At 52.4% G+C, this 14,268-nt stretch overlaps 1 protein-coding gene and 1 long non-coding RNA gene across 4 annotated transcripts in view; both read right to left on the reverse strand.

Annotated features, from left to right (window-relative positions):
* The window catches only part of LOC116092410, a 78,419-nt gene extending 72,952 nt beyond the window's left edge, over window positions 1-5,467 (reverse strand). The window contains exon 1 of the long non-coding RNA XR_004119255.1: window positions 5,329-5,467. This is a non-coding gene — a long non-coding RNA (uncharacterized LOC116092410). The remainder of the gene's footprint in view (window positions 1-5,328) is intronic.
* A 2,567-nt stretch (window positions 5,468-8,034) lies between these two features.
* Window positions 8,035-11,948, reverse strand: Foxa2 (forkhead box A2). 3 transcript variants are annotated; one of them, XM_031373679.1, is made up of 3 exons: window positions 11,728-11,948; window positions 11,014-11,083; window positions 8,035-9,991 (listed from the first exon to the last, which is right to left on the reverse strand). In XM_031373679.1, exons 2-3 carry the CDS (start codon window positions 11,080-11,082, stop codon window positions 8,681-8,683), a joined length of 1,380 nt encoding a protein of 459 aa, XP_031229539.1. In that variant the 5' UTR covers window position 11,083; window positions 11,728-11,948; the 3' UTR covers window positions 8,035-8,680. The 3 variants fall into 3 exon arrangements, with proteins under 3 accessions (XP_031229539.1, XP_031229538.1, XP_031229540.1); XM_031373678.1 differs by lacking the exon at window positions 11,728-11,948 and having other exon boundaries at window positions 11,014-11,173; XM_031373680.1 differs by lacking the exons at window positions 11,014-11,083; window positions 11,728-11,948 and adding an exon at window positions 10,465-10,654.
* Window positions 11,949-14,268: the final 2,320 nt, after the last annotated feature.

Genomic DNA, 14,268 nt, shown 5'->3' on the forward strand with positions numbered 1-14,268 from the left:
AAAAAAAAAAAAAGCCCAGACTTGGTTGGCTTTGAAGAACCGATCCTGTTTTAAAAAAACTAGTGAGTGTAACCTGGGACACTCCTACCCTAACCCTAACTAGGACAAGTGGTGACATCTTTGCTGTCCTGTCCCACAGTCCCCAAGATTTATTTTCCCTCATTCCTTCCAACCTTCCCCTTCAGAAAATCTCTTCTCTTTGGAGACTCCAGTGTAAAACAGGCTCTCTACTGCTTTGGAGCTGGGGGGGAGGGGAGTGTTCTCCAAGCATTGCGATGGTTCAAAGCTTTGGGAAGTGGAAAGATTACTGAGGAGAAATGCAAATCACCTGCCTTCTGAGAGATCGGAGAGACCAGTGCTGAGGGAGTTCTGAACTCTAAACCCCAGGAGTGTTCGTTACTCCAGGATTCTTACTTCTGGGAGTCTACCACACATCACAGGGTGTGTGGCAAATGGAAAGCTCCACTCAGTAGGGGTGGGACTGAATAGGGAGATAAAGAAGCAAGATGGGAGTGACATAGTTTGGGCGGTGACAGTAAGAAACAGCATGGTGACATGACAAAGGGGAGGGATTCCTGCCAAGGAATGGGCTTCCGGGAAGTCAGGGAAGGCGGCAAAACTTCTCAGCCATCCAGACATAGAGAGGAAAACTACAATTTCTTTCAGTATGTGGATTGCTCAGTGATGTAGATCGGAACAGCAGGAGAAGTGGAGAGAGCACTTGGTGAAGTCAGTCTTACTTTAGTAGAACTGTATGGTTTGTTTTTTTAGAAGATGAAGTACTATATTATATTTCCTCTCTCTGCCCCATGCTGGAGGTGGAACCCAGAGCCTCATGTTGGGCAACTATTCTTATTGCTCCGATACCCTCTAACTTGTATTTCTTTGTTAAAGATGCTTCTTACCCCCATACAGAACTCTGTACGGCCCAGGTCCTGCCCTGGCTGACACTCCCCCCACCCCCACCCTCAACAGCAGTTCCTTCATAGAAAATGTTATCTTTTCCTCTGTTTTCTCCAATTCTCCACCCACCCTCCTCGTGCCTCTGCTTCTTCCTAGCCTTTCCTCCAAAATCCCAAAATTACATTCTATAGTTTTAAGGACCACACGTTTAACATTCATGATTTCATATTAGGAAATCAATGCTTTCCTTTACACAAGCAAGCAATGGGCAAGAGAACTCATTTTATAATTCTGTCTGATTTGTAAGTGTAGATCGTATTTCTAAGGAGCTAGCAAGTTCACAATCACACAGACAATTCTATTTTGGTCTAGATAACTCCTGGTCAAACAGCCCCCAAACTCCTCTCCATGTTCTTGAAGATTTCTTATTGTTTTCAAATAAATGAAACAGTGAAGAAAAAAACCTATTCACATATGGAGAAATAATATGGTTCTGAACCATTTTAAGCATAGATGAGCAGAATCACAAATGCAAGTTGAGCTTAAAAGCAACACAAGGCTCATTCCAAAATTCCAGTGTAGGCAGTGAAGCCCCAGTGAATGCATTAAACCCGGACTTCCTCTTTACACAGGTTTGTGTTGCTGACATGTCCCTTCGGGCTAAAAATGTGTTAAGTCAAAAATAGTGTTGCTGGGGTCCTTACCTGACTTTGCTGGGGGCATTTGGTAACCAGCAAAATGGAGTTAAATCCAGGCATGAAATTAAGTTAATTTGTAGTGTTTCTTTTTGCACTCCTAGCTATCTGATGCCTTATCTAACAGTGAAATGAAACCCTCGTGCATATGCTCATGCACACGCAAACACACACACACACACACACACACACACACACCACAAACACACATCAGGGGGTAGTAGATTTTTAGTGTGAATCCAGGTGTCCTTCATGTGGATGTCACAATGATGTCTCAGAGTTGAGATGAACTGACTCGGAGTTAAAATTAAACATGCCACTCTAAAGACAAACTTGAAAACCACCTCTGCTCTCTTCACCTGTCCAGAGAGATTGTCCTTGAAGAATTTGCAAGAGCTGGACTGGGCCCCAAGGGCACAGGGGTGACGGGGAGGGGAGTGGAGGCATCACTTCCAGTCTGGAGATAGGGACCGGGAAGGAATTACAGCTTGTAAAATAAGCCTCCATCAGTCTCCCAGGAGACAGCCAGCTTCTACTTGGGTGTTCCCTGCTTGTTAGCCTCCATCATAATTGGTCTTTCCTCCCATCCCACGTTGTTGGTTTTCTGTGTGTGGCTTTTGGTGTGAGCGTGTTAGGTCATCAACAAATACAATGAGAGGAGGGAGCTAGAGAGACACACATGATTGTTTTAAAGAAGAAAAGAAAAGGGCTAAGAGAGTGGGCAGGAAGGCTGGGAGCAGAATGGGGAAGATGCCCCAGGACTTAAGCTTCCGAGGCGACCCCTGGAGGGACTGAGAGTACGGGAGTTTTGTGGAAAAGAGCCTAGGCCCACTAGGAGCTAGAGCCCTACGGAGCTCTGTCAGGGACACATCAGTTCCTTATTCATTTTCTCTGCTCTGATACGGAGATACCTATCTAGAACAGGCATTTCTCAAATTGTTATTATTTTTTTTAAATCCTAAGCTGGTATTTCTGTTTGGGACAGCAGGGCACGGGCAAGTCCTCAAAAGCAGGCAGAAGCTCCCGGGTGGGCCAGACACAAAGGGCTCTCCACCTTTCTCTTTCCACATCTGATATTTTCCTCCATCCTGCGTCCTTCCCACACCCCATAGAGGAAAACCTGTCCTAGGGTGAGATGATGTTTAAAAAAGAAGAAAGGAACGAAGGAAAAAAGAAAAAGAAAACATTATTTGGAGTCTAGTCTAAGGTCACTTGAGAGAGAGAGAGAGAGAGAGAGAGAGAGAGAGAGAGAGAGAGAGGCCTTCTTAGCCTAGAAAGCATAGATGCAGCTTTTTGCTCAAAGAGGGTGGATAGAATAGGTCCTGAGACTTTGCCATCTCTGCTTACTGTCAAAAACAAAACAACTACAAAAACCTGTTAGACCTAGCAAGGCAGTGGCCAGAAGAAATTACATCGAGTTGCAAACTTCTGGTGCCCACCCCTTTTTAAATTCCATTTCACTAGAGCACCCCTGGCTGGCCTTGGTTGCTATGGTTCCGCAGCCAGGGCCAGGTCATCCCTGGCTCAACAGACACCTCAGGTGTGCATCTTTGTTCCTTTGCCACCACAGTCGAGTTGGGCCTCCTAGGGTGGGTTTTTTATCTTGAGGGGTGGTGGTGTCTGTCCTGTGAAGCAGAACTTGAGGCCTATGTGTGGATCTTAGCCAGTCTGGCTGCAGAGCACCTCTGGGTCCACAATAGCTGGGGAAATAGGGGACATCCTTGGCATTTCCTTTGTTACATACCGTTATTTTGCAGGGGGAGAACAGGATCAGCCAGGGGGTCCTTGCTTTTGCACGGTCTTCCGACCTGCTCCTCCAGAGAGGGAGCCACCCCTATACCTCAGGCTTACAGACTTAGGGGAAGAAAAAAAAAAAAGAGAGGGGCTTCAAGGTATTTCCAGGTAAGTCCAGAGGCAAACACCTTCCCCTACGCCCTATTAAGTAAGCCTTATCTCTCGCTCCACCCCCCCTCGTGCCCCACTTCCACATTAAAAGCCCCCCAAAGCACAACGGACAGCCTTTTCTGGATAAAGCCGGGAGGAGGAGAGCGATAAAGATCGAGCGTTTAAATTGGCCATTTGAAAGATTACATCTCTTCACCGAGGGTCTTTCTTTTAAAACTCTTCACAGAATTGAGGGGCCATGGCTAGTCCGCACCCGCTCTCAAAGGCTGGGCACCTTTTAATTCTGCCGTAAAGTGGGCTGGGCTAGGTGACCCGGCGCCATCAAAGGCTCGAGGGAAGGCCGTGGGGCGACACTCGTCTAATGACAAGTAATTGACGGATTCGAGGCCTTGCATTACCAGCGGAATGGGGAAGCATTAATTATTTAAAAACGATTAGCCTCGCCTTGCGTCCTGCAGGCTCTCCATCTCTGTTGGGGAAGGCACCAGCCACGCTAGGCAGAGCCCCAGCTTGGAGCGCTGCGGAGGCGTCCGAGCTGGCTTCCAGTGTCCAGAACATGGGCAAGCAGCCTGGGATACCAGGGCAGCACCAAAGGGTGTGCCTAGGCCCCACTTTCGAAGATGCCCTGGTTGGATCATGTCAGCATACTAGGTTCACTATCTGCAGGTGGCAATGCAGCCTAGAGTGGATTCCAGTGACAGAGGAAACCCAACTGGGAGTGGGTTTCTTCCAATGCCTGGCATTTAAGGCAAAGACCCACGGAGAACGCGGGTTTAAGAAATATTTGGCGGGGCAGGTAGACAGCAGCAGTAAAGATAGCTTCCCCCCCCTTTTCTCCCCGCTCCACAATCATCCCACTGGTGAGCAGCGATCGCCTATCGATGTGCCACATTTCTGTCCCCAAAGAGATCTTTTCTGAACCCTGTCCTCAGAAGTGTAGGGTACTTTATTTTCAGTAGGCTACAGTGGAAGCTAGTGAGGCGAGGTTGGCATCTTCCTGCAGGCAGCGGAAAGAAGCGCTTGAGTCTAGTCTGTCTTCCAAAGTCCTGTTCTACGACCCCTACACGCGCAAGGACAACACCCCGGATCACTCCTGAAACAAGGCGGCGCGACTGGGTTGTAATGGGACTGGGATGATAGACGACCCCGCGGCACGCTCTGACTTTCTCTCCAGGGCCCAGCTCGTGACCCCAGTGTCTCTCTGCAGCGTAAAAAGCCAACGCCGCTTCTGGCGAACTAAAGTGACTCGGCTTTTTAGGAAAGGAAGGCGCTTTCCCTTTCCCTACACAGGGTTGGAGCTACCCTGGTCTGCCGGGATCTGGGAAACAGCACAGAACACATTCAGAGCTGTAAGCTCCCTGCACTCTGTGGCCTCCGCTCCTCCTCCTTATCCCCCCAGCTTCAAGCACAAACCGGCGGTCCCCGACCCTAGATTGTGAGGCCAAGGGCCCCCCTCATGCTCTCCCAGCCCGCGCGCGCCCCAGCTCTTATGAAACTAGCAGCTCTCTGTTCGAATCTCTAGCTGCAGGGACCAGTCCTGGTTTCTCATCGCCTGGGGGAACCAAAATCCGAAACTGCAGGGAGTTTTAAACTCCCAGACTCCTGATTCTTCTCAGTGGCGGTGCAGTCACGAATTTTCCCACCCCTCTGCAAAAACACTATTTCCCAACCTCCTGGGTCTCCCTGAGCTGGGTGCACCTCCCAGTCCTCTCAGAGGCATGCGAGCTAGCTCAAGACTGGGGGAGGGTAGACGTGTGGACCCGAGTGGGGGGCGGACTCTGTGCGGGGAGCCCGGGCGTGGCCCCCGAGTGGGTGCGCTCCCTACCTGCGGTGGCCTGCGGGCAGGCGGGCGTCGGAGCGTCCTGCGCTCGGAGGGAGGCGGCGGACTGCTCCCAGCCAAGGCATCCCTGCATTTATTTGAGCTCAAACCGAGCGACTGTTGACTTTAGCACACAAAGCAAAGATTTCACTGCCCGCTAGTTTAAAAATGAATATTTTACCAAGATATCGATCAGCGTTATAAAATTCAGTTAAGTACAATGGGATCCTGGAAAAAAAAAAGAATAATAAAGGAGGGGGAGGCAATATAATATCTGTGCAAATTTGCTGAAGTGTGACGTGGCATGAAAAGTTTACCCTCCTGGAATTCGGATCTAGAATGTTTTTTTCGGTTGTTTACTGACTTTGTTTATTCACAGATCACGGTTGCTTAAACCCCAGCGCGAGGAAGGCGGCAAGCAACAGGAAGAAAAAGAGAAGGGGGAGAGCCGCCGCACCCTGCGATGCATCGAGTTGGGGTGGGGGAAGGAATCCCGGAGCTCCTAAACTTGGAACTGGGGGGTGGGGGTGGGGACTGACGTGGGCTGTGAGGAAGACACCAGAAGGACCGAAAAGCCTCGGAGGGCGCTGCTCCCCGACAACCTTTTTATGTATTCGTACAGAACTATATCTTATCGGCAGGGATCAGTGGAGGGGGGCGCACTAAGTAGTTTAAAACGACCCTCGAACAATGGGCGTGCGATAAGAAACATAGCAGGTTAGGGCAGCGCTTTCAGTCTCCATTGTCCCCCACTCGGCCCCCGGCCCTGCCTCTCCGCTCCTTCGCCACGGGAGCCTTTTATGTGATAATGAAACACATTTCAGGCTAGGCTCGCGACGTGTGTGTCCTGGCCCAGCAAAGAGAAGGCCTGATTGCTGGCTTCGGCCTGCGAATCCCTCCTCCTTCAATTTCTCTTCCTTGTGTTCTGAGGAACAATGTGGCTTGTTAAAATGGGATTTTGGAGGTGGGGGTTGGGGAAAGACGCACACGCGCGCGCCCGCGCACACACACACACACACACACACACACACACACTCCCACACATACACACACTCCCACGAGCAATGGAAGGGCAGACCTGCGGAGGAGGGATGGAGATGAGCAAGGTAGCAGAAAGCTATGAGAGGAGGTCAGGCTGAGGTTCTTGTGACATTCCAGGTTGATATAATTAGGCATAGTAAGATGTGCAGGCTAAGCAGCAGTCTGGTAGTAGAAACACTTCTGATAGCTCCTTGGGTTTTTAACCAACTTAACTTTTTTATTTTCCTTTCCATGGGAATGACCCTAAAGTAGCACTGCGGGTCGGGAGGGACATCTTTAAGGGCGGGGGTGGGGGGAATGCAAATCAGTGTGAGAAGGCTCCTTTTGCAAAACCAAATTCCTCTAGAGTTACCTATCAATTTGGAGAATCTGGAGAAAGGTGGAAATGACTGGTGGGATTTTTTTTTGGGGGGGGGAAATCTTTGCATTTCCCTGGAGGCTCACAAAATACCCATTCAGTCCCTAGGCCACAAGCATTGTGGGAAGCCTATTTAAGCTTCCCGAGCTCACAGACAGCTTTGCAGTAGCTGGTAGACTGGAGACACCATTCTTGAAACCCTGGGATTTCAGTACTTTGGGAGTCATTTGCTAAGCTGCTCAGGGCGCCCTTCCTTATCTCCCCACCCCCAGCATACTTTTTAATAGATTTGGAGGTTACCCTTAACTATGCAATTAAAACCAATTCCAGAACAATATCTAATTCTCCAGATTCGGTGGCTCATCATCCCTAGCTTAGCAAGGTTTCCCAAAACATGCAACACCCATCACCTGTGAGAGTGAGACAGGCTGCCCTCCAGGCACAACCTGGAGCCAGGTAGCCTCAGTGCCACAGGAAGGGCCAGGGGGAGGGATGCCTCAAGTAGCTGGGGTAGAGCCAGGCACCAAAAATTGGTAAATCCCATGTAGGCTCACTGACTTATAAAGGAGGCCCAAGACTAAAAAACATGTAGACTTTCTGCCTTTCTCATAGCCTAAGTAGCCTTAGAACCCAAGGGGTCTCAACATCAGCACATCTCCCAGTAATTCAGGTGGAAAATGGGCATATGTGCACTCTGAGAGTGCTTTTACTTCTGGCTTTAAAACTAAAACCACTGGATTTTAGCTGGGCTGAGAGGCACAACAGGTCTGTAGTCCTAGCACTGGGGAGGCAGAGGCAGGACCAAAACCTCGTCTTTCTATTGAGTTCCAGGCCAGTCAGGGCCATTTAAGGAGACCTTGTCTCCAACTCTGCACCTTAATAAAAACAGTGATATGAATAAAGATGCTGGGATGCCCCATCAAGAACTTATGTTGTCGTGTTTAGTAATATTAACTTCAAAAATTAAAAAGTGACCATGAACAATTTTGTTATGTCTACTGATGTGTAGTTGCTGATGCATCATTTAGGGGTGTCTCATTCACTCTGAAAAGCATTTAAGGAGGAAAGGTGGAGGTGTGGCTAGGTGGACAAACATGGGGAGGACGAAAGAGTGGCTCTTACAGGAAAATTCAGTCAACTATGTTATTAAATAAAATGTTGGGTAAGCAGCAATACGGACCCCCCAGCCTCCCACAACACCCCTGCAACAAACTCTCACCTCCCTCCCATTTCCTTGCAATAACCAACGAATACGTTTAATTTCTTGTGGGGGTGGTGGTGGGGTAGGGTGGGAGAAGAAAGGATCCAAGGGGTAAAATTGGCAATAACACTTTAATATAGATTTGTGGAACTCTGACCATTCTAGCCAGAACACACATTTATAAGCCATAAATAAAGCACGCAGAAACCCATAAATTAAATCAGACCCGAGACCTGGATTTCACCATGTCCAGAATGGGATGCATTTTTCTCCTCTTTCCTGGTCATTTACACCAGACTCTTACATCATTTTTTTTTTTTCTCTTTTAAACATCAGTACAACCCTCTGGTTTTCTGTTAAAACTACATGGTTTTACACCAAGTCACTCACAAAAGTTTTTTTTTGTTTGTTTGTTTAAGTCAGACTTCTCTGCAACAACAGCAATAGAGAACAACAACAAAAATCAAAATCTGCAGGTGTCTTGAGAAGCAGTAGTCTACAGAGTGGAGACCAAAGGCTCCTTTAAAACAAGTTTATATGTATACATATATATTTCCATTCCCTTCCCTATTTAGAATGAGAGATCACTGTGGCCCATCTATTTAGGGACACAGACAGTTAGGTCAGACTGCTCCCTTGGGGCCCGAAGTGTGGTGGCTACGTTTTCCTCAGAGCTCTCCCAAAGTCTCCACTCAGCCTCTCATTTCCCTGCCCTTCTCCCCAGTGCCCAGAGCTAGCAGGGCCTGAAAGCCATCTTCTTAGGACGAGTTCATAATAGGCCTGGAGTACACTCCCTGGTAGTAGGAAGTGTCTGCGGCCAGGGGCGAGGCATCCAGGCCCGCTTTGTTCGTGACTGGGCCCATGGCCAAGCTGCCTGGCATGGGGGAACCATAGCCCCCAGGGTAGTGCATGACCTGTTCGTAGGCCTTGAGGTCCATTTTGTGGGGCTGATGGTGGTGGTGGCTGTGGTGATGTTGCTGCTCGGAGGACATGAGGTTGTTGATAGAGAAGGGGTGGTTGAAGGCGTAATGGTGCTCGGGCTTCAGGTGGGCCTCTGGTGGCAGGCCAGGGTGGTGAGGTGGGCCCAGCAGGTGGGCTGCAGCCTGCTGCTGCTGCCCAGGCGAGGGCGCCGGCTCGGGAGGACTCAGCGCAGAGGCAGGTGTCCCCTTCAGCTCGCTCAGGCCACCTCGCTTGTGCTCCTGACACGGGGAGGCGCTGGAATGGGGGGACTCGGTGCCTGCCGGAGTCTCGGAGGCCGAGCCCGCGGCCTCCCCGAGCTGAGCCTGAGAGGCCTGGGACCCAGGCGCACTTTTCTTGCCTCCGCCATTGCCGGCACCCGCGGCTTCCTTCAACGCCAGTTGCTTCTCACACTTGAAGCGCTTCTGGCGGCGCAGGTAGCAGCCGTTCTCGAACATGTTGCCCGAGTCAGGGTGCAGGGTCCAGAAGGAGCCCTTGCCAGGCTTGTCTGGCGAGCGGGGCACCTTGAGAAAGCAGTCGTTGAAGGAGAGAGAGTGGCGGATGGAGTTCTGCCAGCGCTGCTGGTTCTGCCGGTAGAAAGGGAAGAGGTCCATGATCCACTGGTAGATCTCGCTCAGCGTCAGCATCTTGTTGGGGCTCTGCTGGATGGCCATAGTGATGAGCGAGATGTACGAGTAGGGAGGCTTGGCGTGTGTGTAGCTGCGTCGGTACGTCTTGGGGTCCCGAGCGCGGCTCAGACCCGCCTGCCCGTACATGGGGCTCATCGAGTTCATGTTGGCGTAGGGGGCAAGGCCACCCATGGCCCCCGCCGCCTGTCCCCCGAGCGGGCTCAGACTCGGACTCAGGTGAGGTCCCATGCCTGCCACACCGGCCGCCCCGGCTGAGCCGCTCATGCCCGCCATGGCGCCTGCGCCCGGGGACATGCCAGCCAGCGACGGGCTCATTCCAGCGCCCACATAGGATGACATGTTCATGGAGCCCGCGCTCATGTTGCCGGAACCGCTGCCCATGGCAGCCGCGGACATGCTCATGTATGTGTTCATGCCGTTCATCCCCAGGCCGGCGTTCATGTTGCTCACGGAAGAGTAGCCCTGCGGACAGAGCCCGGGGAGGAGACAGGTTAGCACCGAGGCTGAGCTCTCCCGAACCTCCCACCCACCAGTTGGACCCAGTTCCCCCGCCTTCGTGCAGGCCTCTGGGATTTCTTTCTTTCCCCGGGGTCCCAGTGAACCAACGCCTGGGCACCCCCCAAGAGAGCCTTTTGGAAAGGTGATCGCCCTCGGGTCAGGGTCAGCGGGCTGCCGTTCGCCCTAGGGTCAGCTGGGCCTGAGGCTCAGCCTCGCCCAGATTCTAGAACCTCAATGTCCTGGACCATCAACAAGTGAGGCACCCCAAATGTATTTTACTCTCCCTAGGGGCTCTTCAAACCAGCACACTGAGTCAGCACCGAGGCCGGAAATCTCCGTTGCTACTACGCCTGGTCGCCAAAAGCCACCTTTGGAACGTCACTGGGGCAGTCTAAAGTGGAAATCATCTCAGTGTCCACTATTCTGGGGCTTCGTACCGGGACCCCACTCCTGAGTCACAGGGGTGTGAAGCGCAGTGCCTACACAGAGTCCGGGAGCAGCCGGAGGCATCGCGTGGAGGAATAAGGAAGGGACCGCCAACTCGGCTAGGACCTGTTAGTGTCCCGGCTTCGTAGCGACAAACTTTTATTCTCTTTGTCCACTCGTCTTTGATTCTTTGCCTGCACCTCTGTCCCCAACTCCTACCCACCTTCTCTTCTCCAGCTCCCCACCCCCTCGCCAGCCGACCTCCCACCCCTCCCCAGCCGCGCGCTGCCAAACATAACTCTGTTAGGATAGTGCGTGGCTCGGCCACGAAGAGGATTTGGAGGCGCCGCAAGTCAATATTTGATCACAAAGTTAATATTATCTCAAGGCTAACAGTGTGTCGTATAAAAAAGAGACCCATTTGAGTAGGAGGGCGGAAAAGGCGGCTGTCCAGGAAGGCTAGAGGTGGGGGGGCGGGTACCGGTGAAGGGAGCGTGCGGAGGCTGGGGACGCAGAGATAGCTGTCACCCCACTTCTCCCTGGCAAAGGCGAGAGCTTACCTCGGGCTCCGCGTAGTAGCTGCTCCAGTCGGATGGCTCGTGCCCTTCCATCTTCACGGCTCCCAGCATACTGGAAGCCGAGTGCATGGCGGTTTAAAATTTAACAGCCACAACAAACGACCAGCAATCAGCCCCCACCCCCACCCTCTTAAAAAAAAAAGTCAGCTATGGCACCGTCCCCTCCCTCCCGCCCTCTCTCGCGCTCCCCCTCTCTCCCTGTCTCTGGGCTCCACTTCCTCTTTCTCTCTCTCCCGCGGCGGCCGTGGGAGGTAGCTGGGAGTGGGCGGGAAGGTGGCTGGAGGAGGAGGGGGCCGAAGAACCCTGGAGGCCGGAACCCGAGACTCGCCGTCGGGCTTGCACTCCGGGCGCCGCGCTCTCGGGGCTGCCGGTGCAGGCTGAGGCTGGCAGTGTCGAGCTTGCCGGGAGGCGGCGGGAAGCTAGCAGCACGGGGGCGGGCGGTGAGGGGGGGGGGAGTGAGAGGAGGGGGAGGAGGTGTGGACCGCGCAGCGGACAAGTGCCGCAATGACGTGAGCGGCTGGTGATATAGCGCGGTGCGCTGGCTCGGGCCTCCAATCCCCAGACCCCGGGCAGCCCATTTGAATAATCAGCTCACACTTAGGTGAGAGGAAGCCAGGGCTGGCGCCCCGCACCTGCCACTGGGCGCCCCGAGCTAGCCCATCTCCCGCTGTCCCCTCCACTCCCAAGAACCCCGACCTGCAAGCAGGCGCGCTGGCGCCCTGGTGGAGTCCCTTCCTTTGCGTCCACGGGGAGTCTTCCGTGGACCCAGAGCCCCGGGATCAGGCCACCCTCGGAGAAACTCCGGTCTCCTGCTCCCGCCCCGCCCCTCCTCATCGCCCCGAGCACCCTGTTTGTCCATCCGAAGGCGCGTACCGCCCCGGTGCCCCGCAAAGCCGAGGCAAGCCAGATTTATTTATCTCGGGTTTCCTCCCTTTCAGTGCCCATTCCCTGTCAAAACAACAAGCAGGTGACAGCCAATTTGCAAAGCGCTGTCCTATTTAGAAAAACTGTGTACACACCTTTAACTCGCTGGCCGCTGCTCCGGAGGCCCCTCCCCGTTACAGTTAAGTCCCGGGGCGGCCTCTGGAGGCGCGCAGGACTCGCGTGGTCTGGCCGCCCTGGTGGTCAGCTACCTCGGGCCTCTTTCTTTCTACCCACCTCAATCGGCCCAGAGAGCCCCGCTTTAGCTGCAGCCAATACCCGGGAGACAGCGATTTGCCTCTGACATGAGGGCCTCGGTGTTTCAAGGTTACTTTTCAGTTAAATCCAAGGTGCCCAGAGCATTTCGTAACTAAAACAAACAGGGCAGTAGGTGGGGGTAGGGCAGGAAAAAAAAAATCAATAATGGGCCTTATGGGATGACTTCAGGAGGATCTGTGTTCTCTCTGCCTGCGGAGACCAGGACTGCTTTATAAAACTTGAAATTTTCAGTCTCTTTTCTCTTTAGCTTCTAGGTGTTAAAAAGTGTCATTTGAGCATGTTGTCCTATGCCTTTGAGGCAGAGGCAGGCGGATCTCAGAGAACACTAGTCTGGCCTAGTGTATAGAGGGAGTTTCAGGACAGCTGGGCTACAGAGAAACCTTGTCTCCCAAAACGAACCGGAAAACAACAGAATATGCCATTTGTATTGTTAGCTACCAAAACTAAGGCAAGCCTAGATTTTGGAATGGAGGGTCTTGCAGGCGTTTTTTTTATGAGGACAGTCTTTCTTGGTTCTGAAAATGTGACTGGCATGTAGGGATACAGTCCTGAACTCTTCTCTCTCGGAGATGGAGAAAATAGGAAAGAGCTGGCTCAAATCCAGGTGTCCAAAATTTCGTGTGGTAGCAGAAGAGTATAGATAGAGGTGACAGATACTGGGGTGAGCTTGGAAGCCTGAATGAGGATCAGATTGGAGGGTAAAGAAAGAGGCCTCTCCGATCAGCATCCTTTTGGACTGAAGATGCAGCATCGTCAGTACCCTTTGCTGTCGAAATGCACATAGTATGGACCGTTTACAGATAAGGCATTAATATGTCATCTGAAGGGTCATCTGAAGGAGTGCAGAGCACGAGTCCCTCAAAGGCAAGGCCTGTTCTCCCGCTGAAGGTGAATCTGGCATGTTCACCTAGTGAACGCAGGGAACCTAGAGAGATCAGATCCCCAGCATCTCCCCCAGGCCCCACAAGGATGCCCGCAGACCTGGAAAAGAGGAGTGCACATGTTGTTTATAGATAGATGCAGCTATTTTTCAAAATTAAAGCAAAAAATGCAGGCACCCGACTGCTCCACCCACGCCCCACATACACAAGAGAGAGGCACAGAGAGACATAGGGAGACACAGACAGCTCCACCCCAGAGAGAAAAAGACAGAGAGACAGCATTCCAGTTCTGTCCAGAGATCTTGCATGCTGAAGTACAGGTCTCCCCACACACGGGCGCGCGCGCGGGTACACACACACACACACACACACACACACACACACACACACACACGGACAGTTCTCTCGGGGAGTGAAACTCAAGATATCAACATTCCGGTTTATTCTGTCAGTCGGTTTGTCTGTCCGTCCGTCTGTCCGTCTGCATCTGTCAATCTGTCTATTCCACCACCCCTCTGTTGAATGCCAGGGTGGGTGTAAGCTTGTGAGCTGCACTACTCTTTGATTGTGTTCCTAGCTGAAATTTTGTCCCAGAAATTATTGCACGTGTAAAAATTAGCTACCAAGAGCTGGGAGAGTGGGTCCGCAGAGCAAAGCATGCTTCCCTCAGATCTGAGAATTCCTACCGTCTCCTCAGACATTGTGCATGCTCAGATCTCGAGATAGCTGGGAGCGCTAAACATCCAACTTTCACAGTGACAGGGCGCCCCCTGTCGGCCGCGAGGATTTCGGGGTCAACCCCAGTCCTGTCTTATCTTTTGGGATCCTAATTGCGCGCACAACTCCTGTCCCCGGGCATCTTCTTCTGGCCCCATCTCCACCAAGTGCACCTCCTGAAGGTCCCTGAAATTGTGAACACCAGTCAAACCCGCTTCTTGTCTCCTAGCGCCGAGAAAGCGACGCCACCAGGAACATTGGAGTAGTGGTGTCTGCGACCATCCCAGCGCCACTGGCCGCTGGCATCCAGTGAGCAGCCCGGGAGCAGGGCTCCGGCCGACTTCGGAGCGAGGGGAACCATTCTGGCAGCCCGGGGTCTCACCCTAGGCCTCCGGCTTTGCAGGCGCTCGCTCTCGTTGGCGCGTACGCCTGTCCTTCC

Source organism: Mastomys coucha, unplaced genomic scaffold (assembly GCF_008632895.1).
Source record: "Mastomys coucha isolate ucsf_1 unplaced genomic scaffold, UCSF_Mcou_1 pScaffold15, whole genome shotgun sequence".
NCBI classification, from domain to species: domain Eukaryota; kingdom Metazoa; phylum Chordata; class Mammalia; order Rodentia; family Muridae; genus Mastomys; species Mastomys coucha.